We start from the raw sequence: 18,681 nt of genomic DNA, 5'->3' as shown, positions 1-18,681 counted from the left end.
CCCAAAATTAAAAGAATTAAAGACTTTATGAGAGGTGAAAGAGTCATAGCTAGAGCAGTCTCTCTCATCTCTCATCTCTCTCTCATCTCCTCTCCTCTCTCTTCTCTCTCTCTGTCTCCTCATCCCAACTGGTCGAGGCAGACGACCACCACCTAGAGCCGAGGGTCTGTCCTACGGTTTACTGCCTGTTAAAGGCAGTTTTTACCCATTGCCCGTCGCCAATTGCATTGCCAATAGGTGGTACTGTTGAGGTCTCTGTAAATGTTAAAAGGAGTTCGGTCTAGACACTGCTCTATTTGAAAAGTGTCCTGAGATAACTCCTGTTATGAATTGCCATACAAAATTAAATTGGATTGAAATTGAACTTATGTAAATCGTTAAAGCTAGATATTAAAATTGATTAAGCCTCCTAAAGGCTTTTAGTTTAGGACAAGTAGGCTACGTGATTTTCAACAGCCTGCATTCACTACAAGCTGCTAGCCAAATCACCAATCATAAAACTTCAATATAATATCAAATATACATCATATATTTCATATAATGTTTGAGACTATATGAACGGACAAATTGCCTTACTTGAAAGAAAATACAATAATATCCTCCACCCAGCAGAGCGATAATACACTAGCATGAGAAGGCCGCTCGAAACATCCGGTTTAATAACATACATGGAGGGACTGCTCTACGTCCCTGCTCTCGTCCTGCTCTCGTCCACAATAACATGACATGCCACATAACAATGACATTCCAGTTTGCTTTCTACCATTTGCCTGAAATCTATGTGGAATGCAGCAGCTCTGTATATACCCTCCTTTTTCCCGTCCTGCGGCCCTTTGCTGTGTGTCATCCCCCCCCTCTCTGCCCCCCTTTCCTGTCTGTCTTCAGCTGTCACTATGATAAAGGCAATAAAAGCCCCCCAAAAATACTTTAAAGGGTGCTAATCAGCCTGTGGCCTTGAAGGGAGCTTTTTTTACATTTTGAGAAAAACTGTTTATACTATACTATATACTATATTACCCGACAGGGAAGGTCTAATGAATTTTTTTTTTGGAGATTGACTCATTAGAGACTAAAAGTCCAGATATCTCAGCCTCTGTTTTTTTTAGTTTCTTCCTCCTTCTTTTTTAATCTGTCATTTGTAATTCCCCCAACCTTATGGAAGTGCAATACTGATTGCTGGGAGCAGGGCCGCCCAGAGCCCTAGCTGCTAGGGGGGCAATTGTTTTGGACTAAAATAGTCACTGTTACTTTTCAAAATAACAACCTTAACCTTTTATTGATTATTTACTTAGTAAATGTAGCTTGTTTCATAATGAAAATTATATGAGTTATTTTTTTGGTATGCAATGTCAAAGGCTGCGTTCACACTGCGAGCCTAAGCTTCTTAATTCTGACTTATTACCCAGATCTGGTTTGTTTTGTTTGGCTGTTCACTGGTTATGAAGCTCACTGGCTGTTAAATTTGGCCAATCAGATTCCAGTGTGAACAGGTCACAGTCCTGAAGTGACCCGCATGAAGAATGTCAGTTTAGAGTGAGGGAAGAGTTGTGAATTCTGATACAACTGTTCACACTGAGGTCACGTTGCAAAGAATCAGACCTGTATCTGATTTGGACCACATATGAAAGTGTCTTGATTCAGAATTGAAACAATCAGATTACATGTGATTTGTGCTGTTCACACTGTGATGAAAAAAAAAAAACTGTCACATATTAGCAAAACAAAAAAAACTCACATTGGCCTGCAGTCTGAATGCGGCCAATAATGCAACACAGGCAGCCGACTAGATGAGCTGAGAAATGTACTGATCTAAACTAACTACTAGCTAATGTTGGAGTGAAAGTCCTTGCTATGCCAGGACCTGCACATAAATCATGATGCTAGAAAAGAAAGAAGAAGAAAAAGAGCGAGATGTCAAGGCTTTAGGGCCGAATAATAATGAAACCACCACCACCTGTGTGTATCATGGATGTATTAAGGAGAACTGGATATAGCATTTGGGACAGGCTCTGTTCATTTCTATGGAAGCTGGCCTATGAAGCCAGCTTCCAGGAACAGAGCCTATCTGCACGTGCTTCCGTATTGTGAGGCCTATAGAGGATGTGCACTAGATACTTTCGCCTGCTGAGCTGCTAACTTCCGTTTAGCCCCATTTCTGTGGACAGGCCTTCCTTGGAGTGTCCTTTAAGGCTTCCTATTGACTTTTTGGCCAGAAAAGGTGAGAAGTGTAAAATGCCTGTTAGTTGAATTGTAAGAGCTGTGGCTTATTTAGCGAGTAAGGCAGAAAAAAGAGATTGTAATTGAACAATGAAGCAATATCCTGTTGATACTGACAGGATTTGGGCTGCAACTAATGATTATTTTTTTATTACTGGATAACCTGCTGATATCTTTCTCGATCAATTGGTTAATTATTGGTCAAAAAAAAAATGTGTTGTTGTTGTGTCTTGTTTTATCTGACCAACAGTCCACACATGGAAGCAAATAATCAACATTTGAATCTTAACAAGCGACTGAAATGTTATCCCTAGTGAATACTCACTGTTGAAATTTAAACTATTCAGCTGCGTGTAAGTCAATACATAGTCCATAAATGTACTTGAGCTATAAAAGACTGATGCAAAGCAAAAATAGAGAAACTATGTATTGGGTATTGGCCACCCACTCATCAGAACGTTTGTGGGCGATGTCCGCTTCCTATTACTGCATGAGGAAGAATACAGACACAGTGACGAGAGGTTAATAGGTCATCAAACAGCTCAATTTGGGTCTGCAAGCAATTCTGTGAAATTTGCTCATTTCTGTAGCAGGAGTGGGATTTGAGGTGGTGTGGTAGTAAAGTAGACCTACATTAGGGATTTTGGCGTGTTTCTGAATCAGCTGTTTCGATGTATCAGGCAGAACTGAAGCGATTGATTAGTCAACTAGTTCATCATCTGTTCATTATTTCACGTATTCACTGGTCCCAACTTTTTAAATATGAAGATTTACTGTTCTTCTTAGGATCAGGAAAATCAATACATGAATCAATTATAAGGGTAAAGTCAGAGTAAGGGAAGAAATGTGGATGTATATGGCCCTGTGGGACCCAGGCTGAGCTCAAAACGGTGAGATATCACAAGAGCCTATGAATTCTTGGTTTAGGTGGGCCTGTTTTCCAAATCCCATATAAGGTATTAGAGTTGCCATGTTTGGGAGAAAACAAGGCTAGTTCCGTCATCTTGACTGCAATGACCCTGTGGTGAGTGGCAATGACAAGGAATGACAAGTCAAGAGTTCATTTAAGTGAGTTAGTGAATACATTACTCATTACATTACAAAATGTCAGTCTATTACAGGAAATGTATATTTGTGTTTGGCATACTTTTACGTTTCACACGTTTGACAGCTCGAAGCGTAGCAGAGTGCAGAGTCGGGCAGGCAGGAATTCATGCACTACTCCTGCAGGTTGGTCCATATGTTTACTGGACTGATCTCTAACAAGAGTACTTGTATAGGGGTGTTTATTGGCAAGAATCTGACGATACAATTAGATATGTTCTGATACCATTTTTTCCTTCCAAATACAGATTCCAATACCTAAACTTTGGTATTGGCCAATACCGAGTACCAATCGGAGACATGGGTTTTATATATTATTATTATTAGTATTTTTGCACATTACTAAGCCAATGATTGCTATCACTGTTGATGGCCTGGCTTAGGTAAAACCGTTTGTCAGAGTCAGAGTAGGCCAGGCCATGACTTCACTATCCTGGAAAAGAAAAACACATGCACATTTACTCGTTGATATCCGATCCGTGTTTCAGACAGTATCAGCATTGGAACAACTTTAGATATCATACCTGTCATATTACAGGGGTTAGATTCAATACACAGCTATATATTGCGATTGTTAAAAAAATAATAATTTTGGAAAAATTGTCTGCCTGTTGATCCTCTTAAATGTTACCAACTGGACCTTTAAACAACAAAAATAATGATGAAATAATGATGAAATATGATTTCAGCATTGTCATGTGGTAGCCCACACTGATCTCTGGATTCTGTGACTCCTTCAGGCTTAAAGTTCAGTATGATTTATCATGCTGCAGGGGAATCATCATACGTACGGCCATTGCAGGACCCTATAGATGAGTGACAGAAAGATCATTTTACTCTCAGGCTGCTGGCTATGTTTATTGTAAGGTACCAACCTGTTACGTGTTTATTTGACGAGTTAGTGGTTGCTAAGTAATATGATCCTCAGCTTGCACCTGGAACTGTATAACCATGTAGAGACAGTTTGTGGAGAGTTTATACCTCTAAAATCAGTTGCAACACTTGCAGACTCAGCTAAATGAAGGTGATTTGACTTTTCAAAATGTTGTCATCTTAATTTAGACGATGCCTTTCACACCGTCAGCGGTTGTTGGTAGTTGGCGGTCAATGAACGTCACTGTCTCTCCTGTCTCAGCTGCAGAGATGGCTTCTTGGGGGCAGCAGGGAGAGATGACGGAGTACAAGAAGATTCTGATCAAACGGGACATGGAGATGGGCGTGGTCATGACAGTGTTTCGGCAGAAGGCGGAGCGGCTCACTGTGCAGGTCATCATGGAGACCCGGCAGGTGGCATGGACACGCACCGCAGACAAGACCGATGGTGTCTGTAAGTATGTAATGTTTTTTCAAAACACACTGACAACATCTCTTCAACATTAAAACGGCTGGGCTGGTAAGGTTTTGCATAATTAATTGATTGAATTATTATATATATTAATATTATTATTAAAGCTTTTCTATAGGATGGCATTTCTTTCATACACTTTATGTTATATGCATGATGAACATAGTGATGATAAGATCTATCTTAGTTATTGATGACTAAATGTACCCTTCCTAAGTCCCGACCCTTTTGGAAACTCTGTAAACTTCCTCCTTTCCTGTACTTATGCTAGATATGCTATGTGCTAGGCTAATCTAAGTTGAAAAATGTAGTCACATCTTAAGTTAGCTACTGTTAACAATCTACTCTACATCAATCAAGTTTTGCCAACATTAGCTATTAGATGTAACAAGCTAGCTAACGACTGACTGAGCTAATCCTTTTCTAACTTTAGCTAACTTAAGTGACACTATGTAACTTTTATCTTTTCAGTATCTTCAAAATGTGGTTGTGTTACATAACATAGATTAGCCTAGCACATAGCATGTCTAAGTACAAGAAAGGAGAAAGTTTACTGAGGTTCTAAACCGAGACTTGCTCAGCTTATTGAAGCACAGTGTAAAAAGAGGCAGGACTTAGGAAGGGTCAATTTTGTATCTGACTGAACCCACTTGTAGTCCTTTAAAGGAGCCCTGTGGAGTGTTTTGCTCTAGGAATGCTGTAAAGCTTGCAGGCCCCAGGACACTCATGCACATGCATTAACATTGTTACAGTATAAAAGTAGAGTCATTTCCTTCCCCACATTGCTAGTAACAAACCTGTTTGCTCTGCCTCAGTGCCACAGCTGCCCCAACGTAGGATCTTCATAATGTGCATCAACACAATACATGTACAATAGGTGTTTGGCTTTGGCCTGTGGCCCACCACCAAGTGCCAGTTTTGGCCCACCATAGAAAAAAAAGTGGTTTATCTGGTTTGGATTCTATTTGTAAATATTTAGTGTGCATGCTTAAATAACCATGCCATACAAGACACTAACTGTAGAAGTGAAAGCTTAAGTGCTGAAAATGTGTGAAAGTGCAAAAAGAACCATTATACACCTATGAAACTGTTCATTGCTTGTGTTTTGTGATTCTGGCTACAGATGGAATGATGATTTAGAAACAGCAATTTGCCTCCCTCAAAAATAATAACGGGAAGAAATATGTGTGCTGTGTTTCAGTGGACCTGTTTGAGATCAGAGAGGTTCGTCCAGGGAGGAACTCCAAGGACTTTGAGCGCTTTAAAGATGGCAAGGACAAACACGATGAAAACACCTGCTTCACAATTTTCTACGGCTCACTGTTTGTTCTTAACACCCTCAGTCTAGGAGGTGAGGTCTTTATTTATATCTGGTTCTGGCCTTGTGTTCAAATCAGATCACATTTTTAATTAATCTTTGAATTTTCATTTAAAAGTGGATTTCTGTATCCGGCTGTTTTGAAGGCCAACAGCCGTGCCAACAATGCTGAATGAAAACCCTGAGTATGCTGATTTTTCACATTTTTAGTGAAAGAAATAATTCAATATTTTTTTTCTTTCTGTCACACAGAAAGATCAAAAGATTGACATCAATATCTGTGTGGATTAAGGGAGCTAGCCTGAAGAGCAAGCCGTTAGCCTAGCTTAGCATAAAGACTGGATGTAAGGGGAAAAGAGCTACCTTAGCTCTATCAAAAATAGACCTACCAACACCTCGGAAGCTGATGCCTTTACACAATTGTCTTATTTATTTAATCCTTACATAACAACAATCTGTGGTTTTGGAGGCAGTAACATGTTAAAACTATACAAAAGAATTTAGTCATCCGTCCAGCACATCTGTTCATGATCTCTCTGGCTATTGTGCCAGAGAGACAGTCAATGAGCAGACGTTTTAGATTTAGTCACCTTCCGTGGTGCCAACATGGTGACTAGTCTCCAGGATGCTGCCCACAGTCACTGTGTAGAAATAGTACACACTGTGTTAATCAGTCTTTAGAGTTGTTGGTTTGCATGTTTTGAAAATACCCAGCCTCAAGTATTTGTGCTAAGCTAGGCTAACCAAGTCCTAACTCCAACTCTGTAATTAGGCACTTTCACCAAACTGTTGACATATTCTCTTAAAAGATTTACATAAAATGAAAATGATTCTTTATCCAGGTTAGAGGCTATTGAGAGAGTATAGAGAGCTATTTAACACTTGTTTTAACAAACAAGATATTTCTTACAGCAGCTTTAACTTTTATTGGTAAAGCAGTTTCTCACCATTTTCTTAGATTTTCCTTATCATTATATCAGGTCTCACATATTCTCAAGTGACCCTTCCTAAGTCCCGCCCCTTTCTGCTCTGTGCTCCAATAACAGTTGAGTACGCCTTGGTCAGAACCTCAGTCAACTTCCTCTTTTCCCTTACTTAGATATGCTATGTGGTAGGCTAATCTATGTTAAAAGACAACCACATTTTGAAATTAGTTAAAGGAAAGTTAAAAGCAACATATATAGTCACAACTTAAAGGTTCATTCATAGGTATGTTTTCATAAGTTTATAATCAACTGAATATAGCGATTGTGTTTTTGTTACCTTAGAATGAGCTGTTTATATCTACTGCCATGTTGAACTGCCATGTTTCTACCTTAGCCCAGAAGGGACAAACCAAACACTGACTCCATATAGGGGCATTAGCGTTTTCGTGTGTTTTACAGCCACAGCAGTTTCTGCTTCACACTTGGAAAGGGAGGGTGAAACATTGGAGGTGCGACCTGAAACTACACCGCTAGATAACAAGCTAACCAGATAGCTAATTTACATCAATCGTTAGCTAACTAATTAATTAGTGTCTTGCTAACATTAGCTAGATGTGAATATATGTGTTGCTTTTTAACATAGACTAGCCTAGCACATAGCATATCTAAGTGAGGAAAGGAGAAAGTTGACTGAGGTTCCAAAATGAGTCTGTTCATTTATTTTTAACTTGTAATTTTTTATTTAATTTAAGTGCTATGGTGATACAGTATAGCTTATGTTCACATTTTCTGTTTATTGCACCTTTTGTTCCAGGAAGTGTGTTGAAATGTCAAACAACTCTACCTTGTGTGAACAAAGCAGCAGACCAGACCTGGCCATTCAGCACTTATCATCCCACAGTGCTAAATGTCTGTACATTAATACTTTCTGTATTTCTCTTTTCCCAGCTGATTCTGTGGAAGAGGCACAAAAATGGCTGATAGGACTAGAACTTCTAAGGCAAGAGACACTGGTGGCTCCGACTCCAGTTCTCATAGAGAGGTAGACAAACGCGCACACACACAAAAACAAACACATTCACAGTTATTAGTGTTAAAGACTCATCCAATCATTGATCTCTGTGTTATTTTCCCTCCAGTTGGCTGAGGAAGCAGATGTATTCTGTCAATCAGACCAAAACAAACAGGTACTGTATATAGATATATATGATGTGGTTACTCATACCAGCTCTCTCACATTCAATAACGCATCTTGCCTGCATTAAAGATCATATTAATAATAACCAGTGTAAGAGGATTCCAGACAGGTTTTTTGTGTGTCTTTCCCAGCATCTCCATGAAGGAGCTGAAGGCTCTGCTTCCTTTGCTCAACTACAAGGTCCCCAGCTCTCGAGCTCTCAAAGACAAATTCCAGGTAGTCTTCTTTCCTTTTATTTATGCCACATATCCTCATCATTGTTGTGTGTAAATAAATCTAATGAATTAATTCATATTTTTTATGTTTTATCTTACACACCTCTTTCTCTCTGGACTTTGAAATATGACTCTATGATTAAGCCTAAACCTACTTAGATAATATAAACATAGACGACTGGTGCATGCGTTTTATTTAATGATGACCGATTAGACATGATTTACTTTCTATAGGTGCTGTTGCAGTGTTATTGAGTGCTTTTATGTTGGGCTTTCACAGGAAGTGGGAGCAAAGAAAGACCGCCTGGACTTTGAGCAGTTTCATAAATTATACAACCATATAATGTTCGAACAGAATGAGGTGAGTCTGAATTTATCACATTAAAGTAACTGTATGTATTATTGCACATATTGTTTTTCAGCATATTCATTCATTATTATTTTTTAAACTCAGATCCTTGATGAGTTCAAAAAGGAATCATGTGCTTTTATTCTGGGGTAAGCTCTTGTTTTTTCTCGTCTTTGCTGAGCACTTGGTCTTGACGCATCCAAAATTAGTGACAGTTTTTAAAGATAGTTTGTGGTTTGTCAATGTTTGTCAGCATGGTTTGACTGTGTGTTTGCTCTCTTACATTAAACAGTAACACAGACAAACCAGATGCCTCAGCAGTTCTGCTCCATGACTTTCAGCGGTTCCTTATCTACGAGCAAAAGGTAAAATAATCTACAGTGAAGGATTAGTACACCAGACAGGAGAGATGTTGTAACTTGCCATGTTTGTTACAGTAGCCCAGTACCGTTTTTCAGGTGCTTCGCAACCACCATAGTTTCTGCCTTGTGCTTGGAAGGGGAGGGTGAAGCGAGTGAGTTGCGATGTGCAGTTTAAGTTTGAATTTTTAGCTTAGGTTTTATGGCCAATGATTTGAGGTAAAAAGACTAGATTTGGAAGTACTTGTTTGCAAATATACTATGGGACAGTAATAAGTATCTTTGTTGTATTAGAGTTTGATCAAAGATTAAACTAAATAAACGTTTAAATGATTTGACATCCAATTTTTGACATCTGCTAGATATTCCTGTAGGAAAGGACCTGTAGTGTACCAAGGTCAGTGGGCTTTATAAGATAGTTATTGTTCAAGTTCAAGATGTTTATTGTTCATATGCACAAAAAAAAGCAAGGTTTTCCTCTGTGGCAATGAAATTCTTTCTTTGCCTCCAACCTGGATACTGACCGCATTAAGTACAGTAGTAGAATACAATAAGTAACAATACAACACAATATAGAATAGATAAAACCACAAATATACAATAATACAGTAGGTAAAAAAAATAAAAAAATAAAAAACTCAATATTACAGTAATTTTAAAAGTGTCTGATGGCAGTAGTGCAATGGAATGCTTATTGGGATGTGCAAAACAGTTGCGCAAGAGCGTAGTTGTAAACAGAAGTACAGGTGTAAGGTGACGAGGTAGACTCCTGTCAACTGTTCAGGAGTCTGATTGCTGCATGTCATCAGAATAAATGTAATGAGATGCCATGGTGGCAAAAAAGTAGTCCCCAGAATTGACCCCTGAGGTACTCTAAACCCAGTTCAGTCAGCCAACTCACGTTTGAAATGTTTATTATAGCAGTATAGCATATTTAGATTTTGGCGTCTAGGCTCCGACCTCATCATCTCCCGCAGATACGTTTACATAGAGATATTTGGGAGTGATGCGCAAATACCTTAACCCTAGCCGGACCCTAACAGGTGGATGTCATGTGTGTATAAGAGCGCAGCTCGAGTTGACTGCCTGAACTAGCTCGCAGGCTTCGTCCATTTGTGGCCGATGAACTGGTTTAAGCGGAGGCCAGAAATTCTGACCTCAAACTTTAAATAAACAAATTACAATTGTCATTATAATTTGGGTATTGGTTTCACTGTTTCATTCTTTCTTTTTTTGTGTGTTTAATTTACATCGTAATGCATTCTGTTTTCCTATGTAATATCTTAACCATTGTCATCAAATTATAAGTAGATCATCCACAATTATATCCCACATCTACTTTAATGTTTGGTTTTATTTTTTTTTAAGACTGAATGAAAAGAAAAAACAAACAAAAAAATATGTTCCTGTAAAGGAAAAACTTTTTTTGTGATTTTAGAAGACAGACAAAAGGTCCTAATGTTCTTTTTGAGAATTTAAATGAAACATTAAAGGTATATAAATAGTCTGATTGGAACAATAATTTGTGTCTGATGTGTTTTTTCCACAAAAACAGTATAATGTTTAAATCCTTAAACAGTAATCTCCTCCTTCTACCTCATTAAAACTTCCAGAATCTCTGAATATGCAAATATTGTTGATTTCTAAAGTTTTCCTGCTGGACACAAGATTTAGTATTGTTTTCTCTCTTCTTCTGTGTCCCTTCTACCCTCAGGAAACCTGGGCCAATGATCTGAACCAGGTCAGAGAACTGATGACCACCTTCATTGACGACACCATGAGGAAAACCAATGATCCAGAGTTCACCGTCAGCGAGGTATTCTGCTCTGTGCCTGCATGCATTATGTGTACATGAACCTGCAAAGATATAACAGGCAGGCCACTTTATGTAGAATGTGTTTTCATTGACATACAGTTAAGTGACCATGAATTTGGTGTTAAGAGTAGGATAAAAATCATGACTGCTGAAATCTTTGTTGTTTGTTATATTTGAAGTTGTATCATTACTAAAATGAATCACACAAGTAACATAAAGAGGGATCTCCTCTTCTAGTTCCTCAGTTTCCTGTTTTCCAAGGAGAACTCTGTGTGGGACGAGAAGTTCTCAGAGATCAGCAACCTGGACATGAACAACCCTCTCTCTCATTACTGGATCAACTCCTCACACAACACGTCAGTATGACTCCACACACACATATACACACACACACACACACACACACTAAACAAATAATAACAGAACTAATGTAAAACTTCTAAGAAAAGCAGAATCCCAATTAGAGGCAGGTCTCCTTTACTAGCTTGGTGTGGCTACATGTAAGTAAGTAAGTAAAGCTTTATTTATATAGCACCTTTTTGACACCAAAGTGCTTTACAAACAGCAAATAAACATAAGGGCATAACCATACCCAATCAAACAAACATAGGGAGCATGTAAATACAAACATAAGGAAGATAAAACAAGAGGGAAGGATAAATTAAAAGAGACACGACAGATGAGAAAACAAACAAGGAGATCTATAAAAAGGCTTGCCTGTAGAGGTGGGTTTTGAGGAGCCGCTTGAAACAGTCCACAGATTTAGTGATTCTGAGACTATTCCACAATGTTAGGGCTAAAACAGCAAAGGCACGGTCACCTTTAGTTAGTTAGAGCGGGGAATGTGTTGACAAATGAACTCAGGTCCCCATTAGAAGCCTGGTCTGGATTTTATAGAAAATGTATAAAACCTAGTAAAACCCACCAAGTCATCCGCTTGAGTGAGTTCTAAGCTGCTTAGATCGCCTACAGAAATACAAATGTTTAAATGTTTTTTAGCAATATGGACTTGCTACACTGTAAGGGTCCACCGATTAAAAGAGTTGTGAATATTGTCATGTGAGGTCTGTTGCTCACTATTTATGTGCTGGTTGCCATAAATCTTTAGCTGGCATAAAATGATGTGAAGTGTCACGGCAAAGAGAAAAAAGTACAACTTGAAATTCAAGTTGTTTTTAAATTTGTTTTGTGTTAAAATGTGCCTGTCCCCAATAAAGGCAGGGTGATTTAAGCTAGTAAATGCCTGGGCTATTATATCTAGTCTTACTAGATTTATTATTATTATTATTATTATTATTATATAAGTTTTACATGTTGTATATGGAGTAAGGTGCGTCATACTCATCACTTAAGAAGTGACTGACACTGTTTGTGTTGGAAAAATATGGCTTTTTAATAATGCTACTGCAATTGAATTTTGCTATTAGCTGATCTGGAGACATATGGAGACTAGACATATATGGTTGCAGGTTTTGTCACCAGCCAACCTCCCCTCCCCACCTGTTCCTGTAAAGCCTCTCTCAACTGCAGCCTGCTACATAGCCATAGCCTGACACTCCACCACAGACACTAGAGAGTTAGCCTCTTTGAGTTGCTAGTTTAGCTAAAGTTGCAACACAGGTACCACACAGAAACTTCTACAAATGGCCATGTATGTGCATCTAGTAACTGTTAAAGCTCTAGTGAACTCTCTGTTATTCCAGCACGGCCACTGAGCCAGCAGCTGATAATGGTTGGTTAGCTGGGTTAGCTTTGAGCCATTAGCTTAGCTAAATTTACAATACAAGTATCACATAGAAACTTTTCCAAACGTCCACGAATGTGCTTCTAGTGACTAAAAGCTCCAGGGGACTCTGTTTCCAGACGTGGAGAGTCTGACAGCAGCAGCTCATGGCTAATTAGCTCAGTTAGCTCTCACTACTGGGAGAATACATGTAGCTTAGACCAGTGTTTTTTGGCAACCTAAAAGTTAATGGCTTATACCTGGTTTATTATTTAATTGATTAGTCAATTATATATTAACATGAATAAAGCCATTAGTTACATATTATAAACCCTTTATTAGAAAATGATACCAGATGTTGTACCAACTAGCAAAAACAGGACCAAAACATATGGTTTTAATTTTGTGAAATATGTATAATTAGCATGTCTGTTGTTTTTTGTGTTCAACAGCTACCTGACGGGTGATCAGCTTCGCAGTGAGTCGTCCACAGAGGCTTACGTACGCTGCCTGCGTCTGGGATGCCGCTGTGTTGAATGTCAGTATATATATATAACAGCCTCATTGTTCTACACTTAGATCATGGATGTATTCTATTTCACATTTGGCACTTACATTAACAGCATTGGTTTCAGTTTAGGCCATTTTACATAAATCCAAATGTCAGTGGGGGTGGCAGAGAGATTAATAACACATTTTATATCTACAACACCTGTTTTTGTGTTTGTGGTGCTGAATCTGTCCAGTGGACTGCTGGGAAGGGCCTGGGGAACCAATCATTTACCACGGCTGGACCAGGACGACCAAGATCAAGTTTGAGGATGTGGTCAAAGCCATTAACGATCACGCTTTTGTCACTTCGGAGTAAGAATCACCAAAAAACTCACTATGACAGTGACAACATTATGTCCCCCCCCCCTTTATTTACAACTGGGCAGGTGCCCTTGTTGCCAATAGATAGGTAAATGGAGCAGCATCCAGGTCTGAATGGTTATATCACTGGTTAAATAAAAGTAAAATAAATAAATAATAAATTAAAAGTAGTGCAAGGATTTGTGTTTCCCAACAATTTTTTTTTTAATTAAGGATAATGTAATTATACTACTTCAGGCCCCTTCTTCTGGTACTTTTTTCTTTTTTTGTCATTTCTGTCAAACACATTTTGGTAACCATGCGTCTCTCTCAGGTACCCAGTGATCCTGTCCATAGAGGAACATTGTCCTTTAGAGCAGCAGCGTCAGATGGCTCGTATCTTCAGAGACGTGTTTGGAGACAAACTGCTGACTGACCCTGTGGAACAGATGGCTGAGCAGTTACCTTCACCTACACAGCTGAAAGGCAAGATCATACTCAAGGTACTGAGTGTGTGTGTGTCTAGCATAATGATGTGTCAGTGGAACTGGTATATCACTGAGAAGAGTTTTGTTCTGTTATGTGTCATCATTATTAACGGCCATGTCTGTGTTGTCTATGTTGTCTTTGTTGCAGCACAAGAAGCTCACTGTGGAGGGAGCAGGAATCAGTAAAGACTTCAGGAAGGGGCAGAAACAGGGAGACCTGGAGATGTGGGACCCTGTGGATCAGGTACTGGTAGAGGGGTCAAATAGGTATGGAAAGGTTATAACTTGTACACAAAACTCCGTATGCACTGCCAACAAAAGTCAGGTGCTGGTGGACTATGTAGTAAAACATTAAAATTAACCACCACACACTGGAATGACTTCACTGTGATTTATTCAGGAGCGAACAATGTATCTGTAGGTATGGAAAGGTACCTGAGCGTTTAACCCCGATATTCCACCAGATACAGCCACGACACTCTCCGGCTCTGCCATAGTCCGTCTCTGTTGAGTTCTAGGCAAAGCTTTAAATTCCACCAGAAGGGTCTCACAAGCTTCTTTCCGCTCTGCTCTGTGTAGAATACGAAGCTGGTCTATTTCTGACGAAAGCCATGACCCACATACGTCAAGCAGCACAGAGCAGATTGCACAGGCCGGAAGTCACACACAGATGAGCATAGAGAATCCGGTCAATTTTCAAAATAAAATACAGCGTGCAGACTCCGGATTGAATTTCACACTACATCAACAATGTTGCACCAGGCCAGAAGTCAGTAAAGTTCATAACTTTAACTCTTACACCTGCTGAATTTATGTGCAATGGTAATATTTCAAAGCCTCAGGGGTTGCCGCTTGGTGTTAACTTGTGCTTCCTAACCTAAGGTCCATGAGTATGGAAAATAAATGGACTATCCATATATATTAGTTATCTGACATTTGGGTGTGTTTTTTTGCACAGTAAGTGAAGTGAGGCTCTTCCTGCTGCAAAAGCAAAGGAAATCTACAAATGCCTCAAGAGAATAAATGAACCTGATGGAAATTACGCATTTATAATTTACTGAGCTGAGAATTAACAGTGTGCACAACCATCTAGCAGCTGCAGCTATAATCACTTATTACACAATTAATTAGACTGCTGTAGTGTAACCTAGAGCCAGGGTCTGTTTGAGGTTTTGCCTCTTAAAAGGAAGTTTTTCCTTGCCACTGTTGCTAAGTGCTTGCTCATGGTGGGAACTGTTGGGTTTCTTTGTAAGTGAGTGATGGTCTAGACCTGCTCTATTTAAAAAGTGTCCTGAGATAACATTTGTTATGAATTGGCACTATACAAATCAAATTGAAGTAAAGTGTGTCAGTGATAGCTAATGCAGTGCAGTTTTGTGTCAAGGATGATCAGAATTTGTTCTTGTGTCGCCTTCCTGCTCAGACTTGTTCTGTGTTGGGAGGGGAAAAAAACCTCCTATTGTGAGACAACATCCTCTCAAGTGGTGATAATCACTGGCGCCGGAATAGGGTGACAACCAGACTTTTTGTCCCCCCACTTTCAGGTGCGTCTACTCCATGCTCACGACTATGTCTGCGGCTTAGAGGACCTAAGACATCTATTGGCACCATGTCATGCTAGCTTGTTGGGAAGAGGGCTAAATAACACTCCAAAGTTAGCGTTAGCCTCCGAAGGCAAAACATTTGTGGTGGGAAAACTGACATGGATGTTTTCTAAAGAGATCCCTCGACCACTGACTTCAAGATATCTGAATGACAATGGGCCTATAGATTACCACAAGTCTCCCCTTTACAGAAATGTCTACTTTATGCTAATCCCATGCGGTTTTGGGCAAAAAACATGCACTTTTTTGTATGCAGTGGAAATGTGCTATTTTTGCCTATTGTTTGAATATTTTTTGCATAAACACTATTTGCATTTTGTGTTTGCATAATTTGGGTATGACCAGAAAGCTGATATTCTTGTTGATTCAATGAACCCAACAGTATTCATGTGTGATGATGTTCCTCCCCATTTTTTGAAACTTGACCTCACTGTAGAAAATGAGCTATTGTGACCTCTAGGATAATCACAGCCTCAAACTGTACAACCACAAACTAGAAACCAACAGCCTTTAGAGGATGGATGGCTTTCCCAGCTATATTCAAGCCACTGATGAAAAACAGTAGGCTAGGCTGAGACTCAAAGGAAGTTGACATGAAAAAGTTCACTAACGTATTACATAATCCAAAGATGGATGCCCCCGGACTTTGAAACTTATTCTGGCACCCCTGGTGATGATGTGTTAGAGATGTAGTAGAGCTTTGACCAGGCCAAAAAAATCATGTCCAAACCAACCTGATCCCAGAAGAAAGATAGATAGATCCCGAGGGAAATTCAAGTATTTATTACAAGAAGGAATTCTATGTGAGCCCTAACCGAGCCTGCACCATGAAGGCAGTTTTGGGCCCGAGCCCAACCCAAACCAAATTTGTTCTTTAAAAAAAAATATTGAAATAGTTTGAGTAAACTACGTTATACATATAACATTGTACAAAATCAGGCAGAGAATCAAAGCTCTAATGTTTTGGTGTCATCATGATTAGGCAATATACCTTTTTATGCACCATCTGTAAATAGACAAGAAACAGCCAAGACTCTGTATGATAAATTAACACTTCTATTCATACTTTGGTTTGACTAAAATTCCCCAGTTATGTTTCTGATTTTTTACTAATGTTTTAGAGCTATAAACACATATGGAAGTTATTGAAGCTTTAGCAATAGTAGCATAAGTAGTTCCAGTCTTATACCTCTGCTGATCCTACAGAGAGATATCAACCTCATTATGTGAATTATGAGGTTCATTGTTGGGATTTCCTTGTTGATAAAGAGAAATAATTTATATTTAAACTTCAGTGAGTAATTTTAGAATTAAAACTATTGCATGTTGCTCTGAAAGGCTGAAGTTAAACATGCACATTCTCATTTCTATTTCTCAGCGGTGGAACAGGCACTACTGTGTGATCTCTAATGACAAGCTGTACTACGCAGAGGAGTATGAGCAGGAGGAAGAGGATCCAAAGAAGGTAAAAAAGAGAGAGGAAAGTTTACCAGCAAATTTGTGTCGCATTGTTTTATATTTTAAATCAATTGACTTTAGGTGGTCCACAAAAGCAGTGTTGTTGTCGTCTTTCTCAGTACCAGGACCTGCACATTTCGGAGCCATGGTTTCATGGTCGCATGAAGGAAGGCAGGCTGATGGCCGAGCGACTGATCCAAGATTACTGTGCGGAGACTGGGGGAAGAGATGGCACCTTCTTGGTCCGAGAGAGTGATACCTATGTGACAGACTTCACCCTCTCCTTCTGGTACAACATCCAATTTCTTGACTTAATGGCCAGACCAACCAAAAACACTGTAGAGAAAAACACCCCAAGGCCATGAGCTGACATGTGGAACGTCCAAACTTAAAAATATTTGTGCCAAATTGTGTGATATATTTTAATTATATGTACATATCTGTAAACACACGTCTCCTGCGTGTATTTCAGGCGCAGTGGGAGGGTCCAGCACTGTCGTATTCGCTCAGGCTCAGAGGGGGGCCACACTTTCTACTACCTGACGCCAAACCTACACTTTCCCACCGTGTACTCCGTGATCCAGCACTACAGAGACAACCCACTGCGCTGCCAAGACTTTGAGCTGCGTCTCACCGATGCTGTACCACAGCCCAACCCACATCTACATGAAAGGTATGTCATATATGAGGCAACACGATGTCACAGAGAACTGGATACACATGCTAAAAATCATTATACAATGTAAGCTAGTGGTTCATTATGATACGTTAATACCATTTTGGTAAATTTAAACCAGATATACAGTATGTTTATCCTTTACATTTACCATATTTTTTATACTTGAACTGTAAGCGAATAATGCATCCACAAACAGTTAAAATTATTATTTGAATTATTAAGACTCCCATAGAGAAAACGCAGTCTTAGATACCCAATGTCTGCTAGACCTTTCTATGCTCTCAAAGTAATCAGTAGGATCTTAAAATCAATTCTAAATGTTACTGGTAGCAGTATGTGAGGTGCCTAAATTCTAGCATTCTGTACCTGTTGGCAATGTGAGATTGATTTTTGACTGAGGTAGGTATAGAGAGAGTTGCAATAGTCTAGACGGGATGAAATAAAAGCAAGAATTACTTTCTGATAGATCCTTGCCACCATCACCAAGACCTTGCTCATGGTGGGAACTGTTGGGTCTCTGTAAATCATTTTATAAGGAGTACGGTCTAGACCTGCTCTATTTGTGTGTCCTGAGATAACTTTTGTTATGTATTGCTGCTATACAAATAACATTTAATTGAACTGAATCAGCACATGATAAAAATGACTTTTGATATATTTCTGATTTGGAAGAATCAGAACTGATCAACTCTCTTTACCTGCTCATCTATTAAAGTCCATCCGATGAGGTTGGCAGTTCAGCTAAAGAGGGCAAATGGGCTGTTGCCCGGGCACCTTTAACCTGGCCTTGCTGGCATTGTTATATCAGTTTGGTACAGCTTAACCTCTTTACTAGATGCCTTCTTTTTTCACATTTCACTTTCACACTCATACACCCACAGAAGCACAGTTACTTTTTCACTTCTCTCTTTCTTTACTGGCATGATAGGAAAAACACCTCTTCTGCCAAAGCATAATATTGTGTCACAATTTTAATAACTATCTTCTCATACACACACTTATCTGTCTTTGTTTGTGTATGTGTGTGTGT

General features: G+C 39.2%; 1 protein-coding gene across 1 annotated transcript in view; it reads left to right on the top strand.

Annotated features, from left to right (window-relative positions):
- The window catches only part of plcg2 (phospholipase C, gamma 2), a gene marked incomplete at its 3' end in the record, with an annotated part of 32,967 nt that overhangs the window by 4,837 nt on the left and 9,449 nt on the right, over window positions 1-18,681 (top strand). The window contains 17 exon segments of the mRNA XM_035664573.1: window positions 4,457-4,648; window positions 5,868-6,017; window positions 7,859-7,952; window positions 8,050-8,097; window positions 8,240-8,324; window positions 8,604-8,684; window positions 8,778-8,821; window positions 8,965-9,037; window positions 10,746-10,847; window positions 11,085-11,203; window positions 13,023-13,108; window positions 13,317-13,434; window positions 13,757-13,925; window positions 14,059-14,154; window positions 16,893-16,979; window positions 17,092-17,261; window positions 17,445-17,645. Of these exon segments, the coding sequence (XP_035520466.1) occupies window positions 4,465-4,648; window positions 5,868-6,017; window positions 7,859-7,952; window positions 8,050-8,097; window positions 8,240-8,324; window positions 8,604-8,684; window positions 8,778-8,821; window positions 8,965-9,037; window positions 10,746-10,847; window positions 11,085-11,203; window positions 13,023-13,108; window positions 13,317-13,434; window positions 13,757-13,925; window positions 14,059-14,154; window positions 16,893-16,979; window positions 17,092-17,261; window positions 17,445-17,645 (1,907 nt within the window).

This window comes from Morone saxatilis, unplaced genomic scaffold (genome assembly GCF_004916995.1).
Source record: "Morone saxatilis isolate NCDOM2014 unplaced genomic scaffold, NCSU_SB_2.0 Contig2, whole genome shotgun sequence".
Lineage (NCBI taxonomy): Eukaryota > Metazoa > Chordata > Actinopteri > Moronidae > Morone > Morone saxatilis.
Note: the sequence above shows the minus strand (reverse complement) of the source record. Positions and strands in the feature narration are given on the sequence as shown.